At 39.6% G+C, this 22,066-nt stretch overlaps 1 protein-coding gene across 1 annotated transcript in view; it reads left to right on the top strand.

Moving 5' to 3' along the window:
- Positions 1-17,439: 17,439 nt before the first annotated feature.
- Positions 17,440-22,066, top strand: part of carmil3 (capping protein regulator and myosin 1 linker 3) — an 85,654-nt gene continuing 81,027 nt past the window's right edge. The window contains exon 1 of the mRNA XM_087810729.1: positions 17,440-17,587. Within this exon, the coding sequence (XP_087666855.1) occupies positions 17,527-17,587 (61 nt within the window). The 5' untranslated portion in view covers positions 17,440-17,526. The remainder of the gene's footprint in view (positions 17,588-22,066) is intronic.

Genomic DNA, 22,066 nt, shown 5'->3' with positions numbered 1-22,066 from the left:
ATAATTTGTATATTCTTAAGATCGTTTTTATTTTATTTTGTATTATCTCTTTTATTATTTCCTTTCCCTTGCACTTTATTTTTTTTTTTTCCAACTGCGCTGTTGTGAAAGTGTGTTTCCCCTCTGGGGATGAATAAAGCTTTTCTTTTCTATAAAAGCAATGCAGTCGAATAAAACACCAGGTCCAGATGGTTTTTCTACTGAGTTTTATAAGAAATGTATAGATAAATTGGCACCATTACTCTTAACAATGTATAATGAATCTCTGGAAGGAGGCTCATTACCAACCACACTTACTCAAGCAACTATAGCTTTCCTTCTTAAGGATGGTAAAGACCCGACACTGTGTACTTCATATAGGCCACTCTCTTTGTTGAATGTTAGATGTTAAAATCCTTGCCAAATGCATCGATCTCAGATTAGAACAGGTACTGCCAACCATTATTTTAGAGGAACAAAATGGTTTCATTAAAGGAAGACAACCATTTTTTAATGTGCGAGCTCTCCTTAACATCATCCATTCTATAAAAAATATAGAAGTACCAGAAGTTGTGATATCAATTGATGCTGAAAGGGCCTTTGATAGAGTTGAATGGAGCTATTTGTTTGCCGTTCTAAAGGAATTTGGCTTTGGAGAAAAACATATTAATCGGGTAAAATTGTTATACTCATCGCCTCACGCAAGTGTAAAAACAAATGGCATAAATTCTGAATATTTTCACTTAGAACGAGGCATTCGACAGGGCTGCCCACTTTCTCCATCTCTTTTTTCTTTGGCCATCGAGCCGTTGTCTATCTTATTAAGAACATCATCCTTCCTTAAAGGGGTGGTGCGGGACAGTACTGAGCTCCGCTTGTCTCTGTTTGCAGACGACTTATTACTATACATAACAGATCCTCTCGCAAGTATTCCTGATATTTTGTCTAACTTAAACAACTTTGGCTCTTTCTCAGGATATAAAGTTAATATTCAAAAGAGTGTGTGTTACCCCATAAATAAAGCCAGTCTGAATCTTCAGCAAGTAGATTTACCTTTCAAGATTAGCACAACAGGGTTTAAGTATCTTGGCATCAATATCACACCTACGTTTTCAGGTCTTTTCGATGCAAATATATCTCCATTGCTACGCAAAATGAAATCTGATTTTCAAAGATGGAACAATCTCCCACTTTCCCTAATAGGATGGATTAATGTTGTTAAAATTAGCATTTTACCTCAATTTCTATTTCTATTCCAAACTCTGCCATTGTTACTGCAAACATCTTTTTTCAATCAAATGGACACAATTATAAATGCCTTTATTTGGTCTGGGAAAAACCCAAGGATTCGCAAGTCACTTCTCCAAAGAACAAAATTCTGTGGTGGACTCTATTTACCGAAATTTCAATTTTATTATTTGGCATGCCATATTCACAAAATTCATTCTTTGCTATATAATCCCACTACACAATGGTGTAAATTAGAAAGATTATCATGTTCACCTGCCTCTTCTCTGCTAGCATTAATATTTGCTTCCATTCCAACCAAATTGTCATTATATCTTAAAAACCCTGTGATCTTGAACACAATTAAGATCTGGTATCAATTCAGAAAACACACTAATTGTTTGGGTTTATCCCCATTAGGTCCAATAGGGGAAAACAATTCAGCCATGCCCACTGATAGCAGTTTTTGGAAGACTTGAATCTGAGCTCTTCCCAAAAAACGATTGTGAAATTTACCTCGTTGATTGCGCGACAACGACTGCTGCTACTTTGGAAATCTCCCAAGCCACCAACAATCTCAATGTGGCTGAGAGATGTCATATCTTTTCTCAAGCTTGAAAAAATCAAATATACAATGAGAGGCTCAACACAAAAATTCACAGGTATTTGGGAACCTTTTTTGCTAAATAAAGCTTTGCAAGTTCTGCCCGAGAGTGGTTAGAAGTATTACTCATTATTTTAACGTATCTAGAGGTTTATTACGAAAGCCAGGATACGGGGAGGGTGCGGATGGGTGAATTGTTTCATTTCTTGTATTGTCCTTTTGTTTTCCTTCTATTTTTTTATTATTATTGAATTGTTTAGTTTTTTTTAATTTATTTCGTTTTTTGTCCTCTATGTATGTTAAAAAAAAAAGAAAAAGGAAAATGTCAAAGAAAGTTTTTTTTTGATGTATAGTACGATCTAATTTCTCATTTTCCAATAAAAATATTGAAACAAAAAAAGAAACCCAGGACATACCTGTTCAGCAAAGGATTCGGCTCGCCGGTGAGTCAGATATCTATGGCGACCCCCTAACGTTTCCAAATGACTGTTTCCTTGTGTTGGAAATGCATTATTCTTTCTGTAACTGCCTTATTGGACCCTGGGGAAGAAGTAAAGTGTTAAGTCAGTGATTTAGTAAAACAGTTAAAGGGCCCTCCAGGGGCCCAAACTCTGAATATTGTGAGACTAACTACATTTTTTTACAAGACTGATCATTTCCTTAGAATATTCTGGGAACCACCTGAAGAAAATTGTGTTGCATTTGATTGAGTATCCTTGTCCCCCCCATGTGCTGGCATCATTCGTCTTCCCCATTGGGGGGCTGGTTTCTGCTTTGTGGTCAAGAAAAAGGGCTCAACAAAATCACCATTCACAACATGACCTCTGATCCATTCTGCCTACATCTCTCTCCATTTTTTAGTGCCCTCACAGGATTGGGTTAAAAACATCCCTGTGTGAGGTTATTTGTATTAGCTGTAACACTAGCAATTTCTAATTTGAGAACTTTCTTGAATACTCAGCAATTATTGATACTAACTTGCACACTACAGCCATAAACTTCTACTGTATTTTAAGACACGGGAGACAAATATTCCCTCTTCCACATAAATACTATAAATTACAAAATGGAAGCTATGTTGCCATTATAAAAGGATGAATCATTGAAATTTTGGACTTTCCATCAGCATTTCTTCAGCAGTGTACTCAGCCATGAATGTTTCCTGTGCTCAGAGAAAACGCTGTAGTGTTAGATTGCCAAAATATGTCATGATGGTAATAAAGCTTTTAGGGTATAAACCATTTTAGTGTTTGATACCACCACTGCGTCATTCCTTAACAGCTACATTAAAGCACTAATTTACATGAACACGACTGCTTTGGGATTTCCTAATGTGTTCTTTGGAATATGCTTAAACTGCTAAGACTTTTAAGGAAGTTTAATTTTGTCACTCGGCAGTCATAGGTTTAATGTAGTGGTTTAAATCATCTCACCCAGCAACAACCCCACAATGCAATGAGAATCCAGGTGTCTGAAGACAGTAATCATTGATTGTCAGTCAGGTGCTGCTTCTTAAAGCTCCTACCCATAGACATGTATACATGGACGCCACATGGACTGTAGAAGGACGTGGCTAATGCGCCGCCATCTTGCTACAGTGTCATCAGAGTGCATTAACAACTACAGGGAAAGAGGTACTTCTCAATCTAAAATTACAATTATTCGCTGAATTTTGGACAGATTTTCAAACCATTTGGTTAGTTCTAAATGTCATGTAGCTATGATACAGGGTGCTTGGATAATAACAATAATAAAAAAGATTCCTTCTGATAATTTAGCAACTATGGCTAGACCTTAGATATTTCCTGGCAATAGAAGCGGCAGTTTGAAATTATATTATATATTATTATTCATGTCTGTCTGTCTATCTAGCAAACTAACCCCGTGAAAATAGCTTGACAAATGAGCGATTAGTGATAGTGTAAACACATCATTCCTCTACAGACGTAATGCACTGTAGGAGCGAGTGGCACTCTACCAAGATGTCTATGCTCCCACCTGCTTCGTTAACTAGTGTGCTTGACTAGTTGGAACAAAAACCTGCACCATCTTGGCCCTTTTCTGGACCAGTTGACACCCCTGTTTTAAGGCCATGGCCTTCTTCTGCCCTCATTTCTGCTCTCCTCTGTCACAGTAAGGTTTGGGCTGAAGATTAGCGGAAGGGCATTCCTCACCTGGAAAAAACCTCAAGACCTTACATTTTTTATTTGTTTTTATTTTGGCCCAAGGTTGTTGAAATGTTACTTGATTTAGCTTAACAGGACTCAGACGCAGAGAAGAAGACAGTTAAACAGTCTTTTAATAGATTCAAAGAGCCCAGAGCTCAAAGGCTGCTAAACAGATAACTAAGGGTGCTCCGTGGGAGGAAAGAACAAGGGTTACGGTTTCTAAGAAAACAAATTCAACAAGAACAAAAAAACTCACTCCTCACGAGGAAAACAATCTTACTTGGTCAAACAGAGCTGTGGCTGTGGTAAGGCTGGGGTGAACGAACAAGATGAAACAGTCTGGCACAAGACAATGGAGACAAAAGCAGTGTCTCAAATCGCATACTTGCGTACTCAAACTTCTTAGTATGTGAAATTTAGTGTGCCATGCACACTTAATTGGCGTACTAAAACGCCCACAAAACTAAGTATGGTTCGATGGACACTATCTACCCTAAACGGCCTCCATCTTAATGATGTTGTTGTGTGAACGGAAGTTACTACACTACCACTCAAATGGAGGCGGTAAAAAAGATAGTTAAAAGCGACGCCCCCTCGGTTAATGTTTCATCTTTATACCGATTAAAGTTTTTCATGTCATATTTTTGCACTAGTGTTGTTGTACAGAAAGTGTCAGTAACGTTTGTTTATGTGTATTTTTGGAAAATTGACTGTTGATGTTATTGTAAGGAGTGTCATTGCATAGTTGAGTCCACTTGTATTTTAATCAGGATGTTCATTAATGCTAGGGAGTAGGGGGGAAGGTGACCCCAGCCTACGTTAAAAAGAAGTGGGAAAACCTTAAGCAAGGATACAAGGTTGGTTTTTATTAACGCCTGGAGTCAGCACAGAGGGGAGTGAGGTCACTGCCGCATCCTGGAAGTGGTACACCTTGATGGATGAGGCGATTGGGGCCAAGCCTTCAATAACATAATAATGAACCCCCCTCTGTGCAGACTTCACCACAAAGCGCATCCACAGCACCTACCCTGAAAAGGCGACGGGTGGATTTTGTGGATGCGCTAAATGAACTCCAACAAAAGGAAGGACAGTTTTTGGAGCTCCAGCAGGCCAACGCCAAAACACATATGGAGAGAGACGAGATGAGGAGAAACGAGGATCGGAGAGAGAGGAGAGGAGGTACAGGGAGATCATGGAGGGAGAGGAGAGGAGGTACAGGGAGAGCGTGGAGAGAGAGGAGAGGAGGTTCAGGGAGAGCATGGAGAGAGAGGAGAGGAGGTACATGGAGATCATGTAGAGAGAGGAGAGGAGGTACAGGGAGAGCATGGAGAGAGAGGAGAGGAGGTACATGGAGATCATGTAGAGAGAGGAGAGGAGGTACATGGAGATCATGGAGAGAGAGGAGAGGAGGTACATGGAGATCATGGAGAGCGAGGAGAGGAGGTACAGGGAGAGCATGGAGAGAGAGGAGAGGAGGTACAGGGAGAGCATGGAGAGAGAGGAGAGGAGGTACAGGGAGAGCATGGAGAGAGAGGAGAGGAGGTACAGGGAGATCATGGAGAGAGAGGAGAGGAGGTACAGGGAGATCATGGAGAGAGAGGAGAGGAGGTACAGGGAGATCATGGAGAGAGAGGAGAGGAGGTACAGGGAGATCATGGAGAGAGAGGAGAGGAGGTACAGGGAGATCATGGAGAGAGAGGAGAGGAGGTACAGGGAGATCATGGAGAGAGAGAGGAGAGGAGGTACATGGAGATCATGGAGAGAGAGGAGAGGAGGTACAGGGAGAGCATGGAGAGAGAGGAGAGGAGGTACAGGGAGAGCATGGAGAGAGAGGAGAGGAGGTACAGGGAGAGCATGGAGAGAGAGGAGAGGAGGTACAGGGAGAGCATGGAGAGAGAGGAGAGGAGGTACAGGGAGAGCATGGAGAGAGAGGAGAGGAGGTACAGGGAGAGCATGGAGAGAGAGGAGAGGAGGTACATGGAGATCATGTAGAGAGAGGAGAGGAGGTACAGGGAGAGCATGGAGAGAGAGGAGAGGAGGTACAGGGAGAGCATGGAGAGAGAGGAAAGGAGGTACAGGGAGAGCAGGGAGAGAGAGGAGAGGAGGTACAGGGAGAGCATGGAGAGAGAGGAGAGGAGGTACAGGGAGAGCATGGAGAGAGAGGAGAGGAGGTACAGGGAGAGCATGGAGAGAGAGGAGAGGAGGTACATGGAGATCATGTAGAGAGAGGAGAGGAGGTACAGGGAGAGCATGGAGAGAGAGGAGAGGAGGTACAGGGAAAGACTGGGGAGAGAGGAGAGGAGGTACATGGAGAGCGTGGAGAGAGAGGAGAGGAGGTACAGGGAGAGCGTGTTATCAGGATCATGAAGGATAGAGAGGAGCAGATCCTGATGAAAATGAGGGCAGGGGATGAGAGGAGAGACAAGAAGACTGCTGCCAGGGAGGAGCGTCTACTTGATATTCTATCTTCATTTGTAAAAAAAAAAAAAAATTTTTTATTTTGTGTAGTTTTTTGATGAAATAAATGTGTGTAAGCACATATTTGTGACACATTTCAATAAGGAGTCGTGACTGCTATGTACATGATTTTACAACATGTAGTCATCCTATGCCTGTATCTGCTCCACAGATGGCACCTGGGGCTGCTGGTTCTGGGTGGTGGTGGTCTCCTGCTGCTCCCTCATCATCAGCATCATCTGGCTCAAACTCATCGCCGTTGCTGAAGCAGATGTTGTGCAGTATGATGCAGCAGGCGACCACCTCCGGGACATAGCAGACCTCTAAGGCCTTCATAAAGATAGACCTCCACCTTGTTTTTAGGATGCCAAAGGCTCTCTCCAGAACACATCTGGCTTCGTACAGGTGGCCGTTGTAGCGGGCCTGAAGACGGTTGTGGAGAGGCTGGCGGTATGGCGTCAAGAGGGCGATGGGCTGGCTCGGGCAGGGGTAGCCACCATCACCGACGATATAGTACCCTGGTGGGGGGTACCTCCGTTGATAATAGAGGGGGCTGTGCTTCAGCACCATTGTGTCATACGCAGACCCTGGGAACTCCCCAAAAATGTCTATGAATTTAGAATTTGTATATGTGTGGTCACACACAGCTTGAAACTGAACAGAATAAAAAAGTTTTCTATTCAGGTAACTGTCTGTGGGGTGGGTGGCGTCACCCGGATGTGGCAGCCATCAATGCTGCCAACGTTATTGTTGAAGGCTGCTGTCCCAGCCAAATGGGCAAAACCAGCTCCCACCAGTTACTGTTCCTCTTTGGATGGGAGACGGACAACCTAGGAGAGGAGGGTGAGGACTTTCGTGCTTGTTTTATGAATGGCACGGTGGACTGTGGCTCGGTGCATTCCAAAGGCTCTTCCCACCACACGGTACAAGGTCCCTCTGGCTAGCCAGAAAAGGAAATCCATTGACCTGCTCCCTACCTCTAGCCTGTCCTCCCTTTTCCCTTCTTTCCTTCCTTAACATAAAGTTTATTAGCAAAGAACACAGTTTATCAGGCAAAAAAAAAAAAATCTATATCTATCTGTCTATACATATATATATATAAATGCATATACGTACAGGTGCATTTTCAGCCAGACATCTTCGGTGCTGATACCGGCGTAAATATCTAAATATCTCATATTTTTTCTTTATTTCTTCTTCCAAACTTGCAAAACGTGCTGCCAGCAGGTATCGATAGCGTTCCAACAGCTGGTTGCAATCAACGTTAAATAGTAGTAGAAGAAGAAGCTGTCATTTCCTGTTTGCAGTGTTTGATTTGAGACACACTCATCTGTCGAGAATTTGCGTACTAGCTAGTACGTACACTATCCTGATGCATACTAACTTCTAGTATACTAAGAGAAGTATGCGATTTGAGACACAGCAAAATACTATTTAAACATGTGAGGGTAAAGGGGAACTGGTGGAAACAGTAGGCAATCGGGGAGGAGACAGGTGAGGGAGGGGCCAGTGAGCTGACCACGGTGTGACCATTAGTGAATACAAGTTCATCCTTGGCTTCTTCTACAGACTGTTAAGAAGTCAGTCTGAAGTTCTTCACATTTTAAAGTCAGTGTTAGGCATCCTTGCTTCTGAACATTGTGATGTCTCTGCATAAAATTCTTACAATAAATAATGAATACAGAGGTTTTATAACTCTTCAAAATAATGAACTGAATTTCGTGCAGCTCCACGGTCAGCTGTTTCCTCCTCAACAGCTCCACATTGAGACCCCTTTTGACTACAGAATGAACTTCCTGTCAAGGGTTTGCATGTTCTCAGCATGACTTTGTGGGTATACCCAGGGTTACAAAATGTATAAAAATGTGTCACTCTGATCAATAAAATATTTTAATCAACTTGAAAAAATAAAGACATACACCTATATAATAGTGACTTAACATTTTAACCATCTTATCAACTAAAGTGATGTAGATCTTAAAATGATCAACCTCTTACAAATAACTTATGCTTGACAGTGCTTTTCAAAGATGGCTGAATGCCTTTAAGCTGATTGTGGACTACTGATGCTTGGACATGGACATGGTAGTTTGGGTTTGACAAGATACCGATACAGGTACTGTATCAGGTACATTGTAGTACAAAACCCCTTCTAAATTGACAGCCGTTATCAGAGCAAATTTGCAGGTAGAAGTTGTGTATTTTTCTTTAAGAAAGTAAGTAAATGTTATTTGTAAAGCGCCTTTCTAGACCAGTATCACAAAGCACTTTAACAATCAAAAAACAATACACAGTTAAAATATATACAAGCAGGGAAAAGCCTGTAAAAATAAAAAGGTCTTAAGATGTTTCTTAAAGGAGACAGTAGGTCCCAAGCCCAGAGGGAGAGGAAGATCGTTCCAAAGCTTAGGAGCAACAGCCTCGAAGGATTTCTCTCCTCTGGTCCAGAAGCTTGGAACCATCAGCAGATTCCGACCTCAGAGCTTAACCTGATCACTGATGTAAGGTAAAGTAAGAACCAGATTTTTAAAATTGATCCTGAAAGGAAAATGTAGAGCTTCAAGGATCGGGGAAATGTGAGTTATCCTTTAGGACAACTCATGAGAACTCACATTTCCCATAGAGTGGGTCAGAATTCTGGCTACAGAATTTTGTATTAACTGCAGCTGGACAGCTCCCTTTTGTTTAGACACGAAAACGAGAATACATGAACTCATGGATTGTAAGCTCCCAGACATCTTTTGACACCATTTTTCCGAGTTCAGAGATTGAAAAAAACAGTTTTTGGTCAGTTTTTTGCAGTGTTTTATAACAGAGAAATGTCTTTGTCAAATACAACACCCAGGTTTCTCGGGCTCAGTTTGACCGACCGTCCTAATTCACCCAAATCAACCCTGGCATTTATCAGAGTTTCCGTTCTGTCAACATTCAGCTGCAAATTCATTGTTTAAGCTCTATCAAACAATTGACTAAGCAGTTCAGCCTCCGGGGCTCAGTTGGATTAAATGAGAAGTAAAGCTGGATGTCATCAGCAAAAATGTGGTAAGATAAATCTATGAATGATCTATTTGATTTGCTCAGACACTGAAACTGCACCCAGAAAGGTATGATGAGAAGCACTGTAACATAGACTATGACACAACCTGACAGGATCTGGTGATCAAAGGCTGAGGACAGATCTAAAAGAAACAGAACAGTTTACCTGAATCAGCCGACATCATGATGTCACTGGATAATTTCAGTAAGGCTGTCTCCATTGAGTGATGTTTGCAGAAGCCAGACTGAAAATTCTCATGGATTTTGCTCTGATCCAGGAACAATGACAGCTTCTCTAAGATCTTGGACAAGAAACATCTAGTTTTGTATAGGTGAATCTAGTTTTGTATAGTTCAAGGTAGTTGTATATAATATATTGTGGTTATGTAGCTGGGTAATGTGGCTGGGTGCAGTTTGATGTTGTGCATTGTACATTATTGCCACCATATAATACTGCTTTGTGAAACTATTTTAGTCCCTCACTACTAATATTCTGTATCTGTTGCTTCAGGGTTTGCTACAGTTACTCTAGCTACTACGAAAGGCAGAACAACATAATAAATTAAAAGTTTTATCATCGTATTAATGTACCATCTTTTTTAAAAGTTTGTATCAGCACTAAGCATTAAAATCTTGAATTTTGTTTCCATAACTAAAAACTTGAAATAAAACATCAATTTATTGACACTCTCAGGAGTCAAAAATTACTCACTGATGAAGCTTCGCCACAGGACTTTAATCATTCCCTCATTTATCTGGTCCATCTGTTCATCTCTGGGAGTGTGGGTGGAGGATGAAAAAGGTGAGAAACTTAAAAAACGACCGATTCCACTACCGAGTATTCCACCAGGAGGATCAGTCTAGTTTTGAAGACTTGAATCTATTAAGTGCTGCCCACATTCTGCATGAGGGAAAACTTGCTGTTATGACTACAGTAGTTCTAGATCTAGCAGAAAATCACTGGTTTTCAAAGGTTAATATATTGCTACAAAACTATGTCGTTTTTTGTTTGTTTTCAATTTACAACTAATAGAAAAATATACACTCAAGTTGAGGAGTCTCTTCTCTGAGGATGGAAAATCTGATCAATAATATAATAACATTTCTGGACTATAAAGTGGAGTTTAATATAAGCCAGAAACAGAAATCAAGTTCAAGCTGCGTCATTGATCCAATGATCCTTTGCGTGAGTTAAAGACAAACTTGTTTTAATTTCTGATGCCAGAAAGACTGTAGTCAAAAAAGTTAACAATAGATACATCAGATTTTTTATGTTTTTCTAAACGCATACACATCATTCTTGCACAAGACAAGGTCTTAGTCAGCCAGCTGTCCGCTGCACGGTCGTCTTCAGCTTTCCCTTTCCCCTGTTTATTTCTTTACTATTAAGTTTCTTTTTCTGTGGCCATTGGTATCTCCCCCCCACCCCCCTAGCTACTCTGCCGTGATAAGGGAGGCAACACTTTAGGAAAGCTGTGGGCCCACGTGCAACCAAACAGTTATAAGGCCAAAATATATAGCTTTGATTTTACCATAGAATCATGCTAGGTTTTAGTATATCTACCCACATAACAATCTGCTGTAGAAAATAAATGTTCTAGTCCTCCTCAAAAATGGGTCAGAGATCCACAGGGGTTAAAGTTGCACATCACTACACTCAAAGCAATTGTTAAACGGTTCAAATGGGATTGACCACTCTGACATTTAGTGAAGTGTGTCATTCTCCCTCCAAGTCTAGTTTGTGTCAGATCCAGTCTGTAATGAGACATATAAGGCCTCTGAAAAGGACAGCGCAGCCCTTTAGGCATCAAGTCTAATCAATAGCTTGTTCAGTTATGTGCTCTGTGGCATTACCAGATCAGTGGAGCTGTGGAATAGAACATCAGGGAGATGTTCTTACGCTGGAAAGAACCTTTTTGAAAGCTGTCTACTTGTGTTAAAAACTACCTTCAATGCTGGGGCAGCTTTTAAAAAATCTTCTAGATGGGCCCCTTTAGCCAGTACATTTTATTGACTATACAGACGAAAGAAACACTAAACTAGTAGTCTAAACTTAGACAATATTAATTTCACACGGAAATACAAAACATTGCCCGTTATAATAATGAATAATTATAATACTTCATAAACATTTCAATTATATTATACATCATTAAAAGTAAACCAAATTATAAAAAAAAATGTTTAAGGAAAACTATTAACAACCTTTACACCGCTTACCTGGCTGCTGCTACCCGCCAGCCACAAACTCTTCCCAACCGTGATGAGGATCAAAGATCTGGCAGTATGGTATGTGCTTGTTTGGATTACAGTATCTAGTGTTCTTGGACCATCGACTGCTCTTCTACAAATCTTTGCTCTTGAGCTCTTCCATCTGTGCTCTTACCTGTATGATCCACCGCCATTACTGCATCTGTTTTCAGACATTGCGCCTCTCACCTGACGGAAATATGTCCCTGCGGGTCTCGCAAAAAATGTCCACTTGGTGATTTCTCCGCCATCAACTCCGTCTGGTCCACAACACGTCGCTGGCGAAGAAAGAAGAAAGCAAACTGCCATGTGCTACCTAACCTAGCTAAGTCCCCTAGACCTGTCACCGCTCACTGGCAAAGGATTACTTCTCGTACTAACTAGTACGCAAATTCTTGACAGATAGTATGTCTCAAATCAAACCAAGCACTAACTGGAAATGATGCAACAATTTCTTCTTCTACTACTATTTAATCTTGATTGCAACCAGCTGGTCTATCACCAACACCTGGTGGAAGCACGTTTTGCAAGTTTGGATCAAAAAATATGAGAAACTAAATATTCCCAAGATATTTACGCCAGTATCAGCACCGAAGATGTGTCATCCTCTTTCTGCTGGCTGTTTTATGGTTTCTCTGCCCACACGACCGTGGCCTCCCTATGACCCGGGAGACACTCACCGGAATCGCATACTTGTACTTACACTTATTATTTTTAGTGCATAAGTGCGTCTCAATTCTAAGTATGCAAAATGTAGTGTGCCATGCACACTAAATTGGCGTACTAGAACGCCCACAAAAAAAGTATGGATCGATGGACACTTTCTACACTAAACAACCTCCATCTTAGTGACGTTGACGTTGTAAACGGAAGTTACGTCACTACCACTCAAATGGAGGCAGCAAGAGAAAACGTTGAAAGCGACACCCCCTCGGTTATACCTTTACACCGATGTAAGTTTTGTAAGTCATATTTTTAAGGATATTTCCTTTCTCATATTTCTTCTTCCACACTTGCAAAACGTGTCACTGGGTACCTCTTTCCCCTCCTGCAGATGTGTACAGCTGGCACTTCTGCGTCTCTGCGCACACTCACACTCTTATCCATTATTGTTCTTTTCAACATCACTGCAGCCTTCAACACCATTTCCCACTACATCCTCCTCAATTGGCAATTCTGACACTCTTTTCTCTGGTTCAAATCCTCTCTCTCTCTCTCTGTACGTTACTAATTAATTCAATTAAAAACGTTTCCTCCGATCCTTCTCCCATCTCCACCAGTGTTTCTCAAGGTTCTGTTCTAGGTCCCATTCTTTTGATTATCTACCTTCTCCCCCTTGGTCACATTTTTCGCAATTCAACATCACTTCCTATTGATATGCAGACAACATGGGCTGACTGGGGGGGGAAATTGGCCAGGGCGTTACTGACACACCGGCCCACTTCATGCACAGTGTAGGAAGCTATCCAGCCAGCGACAGAAGTTTTCAGTACCTTGATGAAAAACAATTTCATGTTGTTTTGTACCATAATCGTATCATAAACATTTACTGTTCATAAATGTTAGAAATTTACTTTTCGAAATGTTTGTCAAACTTTGCTATCACTATGATACACGTTGCGGTCAGCAGGGTTTTAAAACGTGAGAAACTTGAATATGTGCTCCATCGAGTAGATTAGGACATTAACCTGCACCACTTCATCCTTATCCATTAGCTTGAATACTATCCCAATATCTTCGGGACCTCTGTCTCTAGTCTTACCACACGTCAGGCTTCGAAAGTTTAACTGCTTGGGCAGATTTAACTTTGCCATGGCGATGCACACATCTCTGTCCACGCTTCACTCACTTTTTACACCTTTCTGCCACTTGTAGATTTTTACTTCAGAATTAGAAAACAATTTAAGAAAAAAATGTTTTTGAATCTGTTGTACATAAAATTACAATATATGAATCAAGTAAAAATATATTCATAAAATGAAATACAATGAATTAAAATAAAACAAGAGACCTTGTTCGATAAAAAGACATGAAAGACAAAATGTGAACTTATCAATGAAAATAAAGTTTTTCAGTGTAAAGAGTTCTACAAACTTAATGCCGTCACTGTTTAAAAAAACAATTAAAAAAATTGGATATATATATATATATATATATATTAAAGCCAAGTCGGCGGGATGTCAACATCATTTTTTGTTGGAGCATCAGTGCCGTCAAGAAGTGTCTTCTCTTCGCCAACTCATGTAGTCTTTTATCTAGTATTTAACGCCTTCATTTTCACATATTACTGGCTCCTGTGTGCATTTCCCAAAGGTAATTTGCATCGATTTTCTTTGAACAGATGCTGCTAAAAGTGTATTTACATTTTCTTTAAACACTGGATTAAAAAAAAGAATTACCCCGCACTTGAAAACCAATCAATAAACATTTCGGCCCACAAAATATTGATAACAATTGATACGAATCCTAACATATGTGTTCGAGAGTGTTTATTATAGAAATGACAACATTTTTCTATTTTTATTGCTATAATAATCTGTTGTATAATAGAAACAGATTATTATATGTAATACAACAAGAAAAGCTGATGTTTTCTATTAGCAGCTAGTTCTATTTCTCCTCTTTTTACTGCATTTGGTTGAGGTTTAAAAAGGAGAAATAAAATATATGAAACTGCCTCAAATGCGATGAATGTTAGGACTGTGTTCAACCAGAAGAGGGCAGTGTCCGACAGGCCTTGACAAGTCTACGAGCATTATACTTAAACCGCCAAAAAAAGATGGGAATTTGTGTGCCCTATCATCAAAAATTTCACTACTATCTCTTCGGATTTCTGGTCAATTTATATCGTCAAGCATACAAAAAAGCTATGAGTCAAGTCAGTGAAACAATATAAAAAAAACTGAGAGTGAAGTAATAAATAAATAACGATAACCTGACATAATGCCTTGTCCTTCTGACTTCATTCATAGGCAGATGGAGTTAACTTGAAAAACATAATTACAAGCTTTTGTTGTTGTTGCTGTTGTTATTCCACAGCTTGTGACCATCATGTAGTAGCTTAAGAAATGTACCAATGAACAAGATCTCAATACAAGACAATTCATTCAATATATATATACTTTATTTCCTTAATATATTTACAAAATTGATTTTTCCTATAAATTGTTTAAATCAACATGTCAGGAGTTAGAAAATTCACTATTTACCAAAGTTTGTTGTCTCTTCTGTCGTGCCCCTATCTCTTCTTCTCTCAATTTCTGAATGAGATTGGTTTACTGTGATTCCAAAAGTTTAGGCCTGCAAGAATGACTCATTAGCTATAGCAAGAATACTAGAATGCATGATAAAATACACAACTATAAACAACTATTGTGATGTTTTCTAGTAAATAGTTATATACAATAATAGTTTAATAAACATTTCAATTTTATTCAGTTCAACACAAATGCTCCATAAGCACAGATGCTTTGTTATGTCTGCTGACACAGATTTCATCAGTTCAAGTGAAAGTTGCTAATATTCCCTTCAGCTGAATGTCAGATATCTTTTTTCATCTGTAACACAAAGGAAAATTCAGTATGCATCCACTGTTATTGCCATTGCTCTGGGCTTTTAGTAGTATCTAATTGCTTGACCAAATCTTATTTTTATGCATAGGCTTTGTGAGGTTTGCCATTATTTGATCAAGTTCAGTAAGACTTTTAAGGACAGTGGGCCATGAATGATTGTGGACACAGGACCTTCTCTAAGGATGTGCTGACGGCTTATATTTCCACTTAAACTCAAAAGTAGATTTGCCTTAAAAGTTCACCGAGGCTTCTGGTCAGTTGCAATGTAAAGTAATATTTGGTACAAATTAGAATCAAAATGAGTCAAGGAGATGAAGTTTTACTGTGGATTCTACTAAGAAACATTAATGGAGGCACCAATGAAAACATGTTGGAATTAGATAGAGATCAATGATAATCAGAGTTGAGATAATCTCTGGCTATTTAACACTACATTGGAACAGCTTGACAAAATCACAAGTTGAACACAAAACCAGGTTTAGGACCAAGAACAAAATTTGTGTTGTGAAGTGTTATCTTTTTGCATGAATTGTCACTATTTGCTTTTTGTTCTCACGTCACATACTTGCCCCTTTGTTTATGTTGCTTAAAATATCTGTCTAAGACTCTTTGTCATGATGAGGATAATGGCTTGTAATTCTCCTTTACAACTACGTTAAGTTTAGAGATCCTGAAGCTCACGGCTGCTTTTAATTGCAGCCAAATGTTGAAATGGCAGTCATTATATGAAAGGCTTATTCTTGTGAAGCAATATTTTTATATCTTTCGTTTATGCCTTGTTTTCATTTCCACGCCAAGTTAAACAATTGTATAGACCTTTAGTTCATGTTAATACTTTTTCATGTTTTTTTTTTTAACCATCTGTAAAAACGAGTACTGTTTCAGCATCCCATCAAGTATTGCAGTTGTTTCTAGTATTAATGTAATTTATTTCAAATGGTTGTCATCGGCTTTATTTGATTTCTATGGAACAGTGGTACTTTTTAAACAGTGCAGGTGTTTAAATGTTTTAATTAAATCATTTTTAAAACAACGGTGTTTGTATTTTTATTTTCAGTTGAGTTTGTATTCATGATGTTCTGCCAGTACTATTTGTGTCTAAAATGTGTATCTGTGAGACACGAAGCTGAACTGAATCTGCTCATTTTTAAATACACTATAATCCTATTTCAATCTTGTATTATGTACTGACACCACAAATAATTCCTATGCGCTTGATGGAGTCTACTGATTCCTTCAAGAAACATCTTAAGAAGTTTTTATTTTTTCAGGCTTTTCTTTGATTTTCTGGGACTCCTGTTGTGTTATCAGTTTTATCTTGCCCTTTAAAGTATATACTTTATTGATTGTTTGATTGTTTAAGGTAAGGTAACACTTTATTGATCCCTCAGGAGGTAAAGACAAAGAACATAGATCAAAGAAAAACAACAAGACAAAGGATACAAAGACTAACAGAACATCCAGATACTTTCACTCCACTCCTGCCCCCGAACTCAGAATTGTAAAATTTAATAGCCCGAGGAATGAATGAGTCCTTGAGTCTATTTGTTTTACACCTGGGAAGGAGCATTCGTGCACTCATTCTGCTTCTCTGCTCACTGATGACAGTGTTGAGAGGATGACTGTTCCTTAATGGACAGTAGTTTGTTTAAGCGCTTTGTGACCCTGGTCTGGAAAAGCGCCATATAAATAAAATGAACTTACCTACTTACTTATGCTTATGCATTAATACAATGGCAATAATTGTTTCTGATACTGATTATGAAATAATAAATATTGAATACAAGTTTTAGTCTTACAGTACAAAATGACAAGAGAAATCCAAATACAATTAGTATGACTTATAGAAATACTAACTTTATATCAGTAGCTCTTAAATTATTAATTCAACGATATACAAATGAATGTAAGTGGAATGAATCCAATTCAAAATCTCTGCCCCTGCATTGCTCCTGACGCTGTTTCCGTATCCTTCTTGTGACTGTATTGCTAAACTGACTGTCCACTCCAAGCCTTGCCTGCAGTCGGGACCATAAACGAGGCTCCTTCAAAATAAAAGCCGCCGTAGCTCATCTCCACCCCGCCCCCTCGCCTCCCGCCACCCTCCTCTGGAAGCAGCGGCGGAGGCAGTAGCAGCAGCAGAGGCAAAGCATCGGCAGGAGGGGAGACCGCATCTTTGGGACTTACTAGCCATTGAGAGAAAGGAGAGGAGTTCTCGGTGTCGCTGAGATCCATGGCCGCGAAGGAGAGCTGCTCGGCGGGCTCCGGCGGCGGCGTCAGCAGAGAAATCACAGGTAAGTTTGCATTAGTTGTTGGAAAGTCCAGCGTCCTTTTGTGTCGTGACAACAGATTCCTTCTCGAATATCATTTGTCAAGAACTCTTAACGTCCATGAAGAGGTGAAAAAACTGCACTAGAACCGAATGAATGAGCAGGTCTCACTTCCCGATCGATTGGACTTCATCACAGAGTACTTGTCTCGGGCCATCATTGAACCCCCCAGAGGAAGTACTATTTTCAACTCTTGGGTCTGAACCTGCGATTATGTGCAGACTGCCAACACACACGTCTGCTGTCAGCGTCGCAGGAGGTGCGTTTAAATCCCGCTGTTTACCGACCTGGTCAAGATCCTTCTGTCAACAGCTAGTGCACGTTAAGCCAATAACACACCTGACATGTGAGATGGAGTTGATTTAAAAGGACGGACCAAGAGCTCTAGAGCTCGAGATGTAAATAGTCAGTTTGTCAGATACATATTTTGAAGACACAAATCTCTCCTGACCCGTTTCTTAGTATTGTGGTTACATTTCTCATTTTGGGCTTCTTGTTTTCATTGATGGTAAAACATTCTTCATATTGTGTAGGACACAACTATGTGATGTGGTTGTCCTTTTTCTGCAGATGGAATTCTTTTTACGGTCGCTTAACCAAAAAATGCATCCTTTATTGACTATAGCGTATTCTTATTTTCAAAATATTTAGCTACAAATTGTATCTGGCTGGTGGATTTATGCACAGAATGACCTCCATCAGATCTTCTGGGAGAATACCAAGTTGGTCTCAGACCATGAAGTATAGACTACCTCAGGGATCCTCAAGATAGACTATACTATCTTGAGGCTCCCTCAAGATAGACTATACTATCTTGAGGATCCCTGAGATGGACTATAGACTGTAGACGGACCCTGAAGGTTTGATATCCTTCGCCACATTGTGATAGACAATTAGCTTTAATTGCCATCAGTAACAATTTAAACTTGCTGTCAGAACTTGGGGGAAGGGGATAGTGATCCAACCTAACTTATTAATGGTGCACACAGAACTGCAATCTCCCATGATGCATCCCTCCCCAATAACAAAGGCTAATTGGTCACTACAATATTTATCAATTATTAACGCACGTATATAAGGACGAAGATCTGTTTATATAATGCAACAAACTAAATGATTTGCGTTTAATTGTTTCTACTGCAGTCTAAGTTTATTCTATAATTTTAATAAAACGTGCATCTGTTGCAGTTGAGCCCATTATAATGAAGCACAGTGACGTTCGGACAATCTTTTTCATCATCATCACAACTCAGTACTTTAAGTTACTGAAACTGCCAACTACAGTGGTGACGGCTCGCGGTAGCGTTACTGAAGCCTAATTTGTCATCTCTATTAGAGTTGAGATGCATACTCCATCTATGGTCTGACTCCACCAGCATGGGAGACCGGTCCGCGGAGTGTGGTCAGGCTTCACAAGTGGTCCGCTCTCTGCTACATTGTAATTTCAGGACAGATATTGGATATTTCAAATCATAATTCCCAACAGGCCAAACTCTGTGTTGATCCCGTTGCCTCTATTCCACTATATATATATATATATATATATATATATATATATATATATATATATATATATATATATATATAACATTGAAAAAGAATCCATATACATGTTTGAATGTACCGTACACCTTTTTTTAACATTTTAATAGACCTGTATAAATGAAGGACCAGGATTACAGTGGCTCAGCTAATATTCAGTTTAATGTTTGCTTTGTTGTTACGCAAATTATACACAAGTTAGCACTCATGATCATTGCTGAGCAAGTAATGAAGCAGATCAATTGAGGGTGTTAGACAGACGTACTGCCTGACCCCTCTTTGATACATTATTTTGGTAGCAGATGCCGAGGTCTTTGGGGGGCCTGTGCAGAGGGTGTTAAAAGGTTTAAGCGGCCGGGTCTTTACCAGCTTAACGTCAATAACTCTCCGTCTTTGGCTTATCCTTTTCTTCTATCCATGCTCGCCCCCACTTTATTGCTTCCGTTGTCTTCCACATCCGCTGCTGGGCATTGGAGTGTGAATGTTGACTTCATGACTGGCTGTGATGGGCGAGAATTACACCTAGTGCAGCTGACATGCCGGGGGGATTATGAAACAGTATCGTGAGTGGTGCCTCCACCTGGTGGGAGTTTTAGGGCATATTCATACTTGAGCTTGTGTTGTGATCTATACATATGATCGTGCTCCTGATGGTAATTGTGGTCAGCTAAGGTTTTGGTGATATAGGGGGAGGCCCTACTGGTTATGGTTCAGCGAACCGTATCACCACCACTTTGAGGAAGCGGCCTCTGAAGGTTTCAATTCTCTCGGTGGTTTGCTTCATTAAAATAAGCTGGACTGCTTCTATCTTTTGCCGGTGCTAAAAATAGCTGATATGAATACTGCTCAACTTCGGACTTTTTTTTCTCCTTGTGTGTAAGTTTCGTCTTTCGTCTATTCTGCTCGTCTACTGGGTGACACTTCATCCCTGTGCGGCCGTCTCTGAAGAAATAATATGTCTTCTTCCTAAGCGGTCAGACTGACAGGAAACTGGCCACAGATTCAGCGATGACACTAGAGTGACTTAATTTCTTCTGAGAGACATAATACCACTTTTGCTAAATATATTTCATTATAATACAATTGTCACTGCAACTAATTGTTACATTGTATTTCTGTCTGAATGATTTACAAAGCAAAGACAGTTTTGAGTCAGATAACGCATCAAATTAGTAGATACTTTGTAGACTATTATGAAATCCATCTTCTAATTTTCTGCCACCTATTGTTATTATATTATTCTCTTAATATGTTGTGGTCAATACAAACTACAAGCCTCAACAGGTAGAGAGGAAACTTGGAGAAACCATCAAACTAAATACAACCTAGGAGTATCTACACACCATTGATGGGTTGATAAGCCTGCTTGATGCTGTATATTAGATATTTTAGTGAAGAGAGCACCACTAGTGGCCTTTCAAAATGTACACACTGTATCATGATACAACATCACACATCGGATGCTGTATCATGATGCCTCATCAACCCATCACTACCATCTTGTCTACAGAAAATTTAGGGATTTAATTTCATAGAAAACAGGCTTTAAAAATCTGAAAATTTATTAGGGTAAATATTTGCATATTTTTGGAAAGGCAGAAATCCCCCCCTAATTAGATTTAAATGTTTATACCAACCACTGAACCATTTGGATGATCTTGATTGTTGTACTAGCTTACTTACTAACTTACTTTGAAGAAGAATTAAACCAGTTTAAGGTAAACCTCTCTTATACATGACTCTGAAATGGTTGAGCTGGATTTGAAATTGCACTGTCAAGTCTTGTTTACAACATTAACTTTGGAGTGCATCCATTTCTGCCGTTTTGATGATGATGTGGAAAGCAGTACAGTTATGCTCCAGACCTTTAATGGTCTCTTATATAAATCCTTGAGCTTCGATCACGTGAATAGAATGAAAGATTTGGCTTGGCATCAAGACTAAGTTGCAATTTTACCTCTGTCTGTCTTTGGCGCTTGTGAAGCGGTTATATCAGTGTGGAACTAAACATGTGATGTGGTGTTGACATTTGTGTAGACTCTAAATGGGGTTTTGACCAATACTGGTTAAATAATTTAACTATTCAATTAAATAATTCAATAAAACTTAACAATGTACTTACTGCTGCCATCTAGTGTCCGAAAGTTTAATTTCAACACAAGAATGCTCAAACGCTGCAAATTTTAAAAGAAAAAAAAAGTTATTTTATTTTACACACACTTTATTGACATAAACCATGAAGAGTTGATATATGATTGTCATATTGCTCAACACTTGTTGAAATGGTAAGTAAAGTTAGAACAGAACAGCTAGATCATCACAATTATTTACTTATATCTTGCTCGACATATACGGAAAAACCCTACGAGCTGTCGCTGTGAGATCCAGGCGTTTTTTTTGCGACGTCCTTCTCCGACAACAAGAAAACCATCGGTTGACAATGCTAGTCGCTTCATTTTCGTGTCGTTATCCATCGTATATTTATTCTATCTTTCGTTCAACGGGTGAAAACAACGACCGTTCTCAACTAGTGTCAGAGCATTTCCGGTTTTAACTTCTGTCTGACGTCACCCGCTGTCACACATGCGCATAACGTACACTTTTGCCGACAGTCTCTTTGGTGAGTACGAGGCATTTTTTCCGAGAGATGGGGCCAGACTACGTCAGACCACACAGTGCTGCCCAAAGGCGCTGTGTCCCCAGGCCTTTAGATGATGCTATAATGTATTCATGCATTTGAAATCAAGCTTACACATGCATTTGAGATTAATCTTTGTCCAATTAATTTGTTTCTTTTTGAATCAATGGGTATTCAATGTTGTTGTTTTTTAACACCATCTAAAAGCATTGTGGGTAATTTCATAGCTACACCAGTTTGCACATTTAATTGTATTTTGTATC

Source organism: Callionymus lyra, chromosome 16 (assembly GCF_982586985.1).
Source record: "Callionymus lyra chromosome 16, fCalLyr1.hap1.1, whole genome shotgun sequence".
Taxonomy (NCBI): domain Eukaryota; kingdom Metazoa; phylum Chordata; class Actinopteri; order Syngnathiformes; family Callionymidae; genus Callionymus; species Callionymus lyra.
This window is presented reverse-complemented; position numbering and strand designations above follow the sequence as displayed.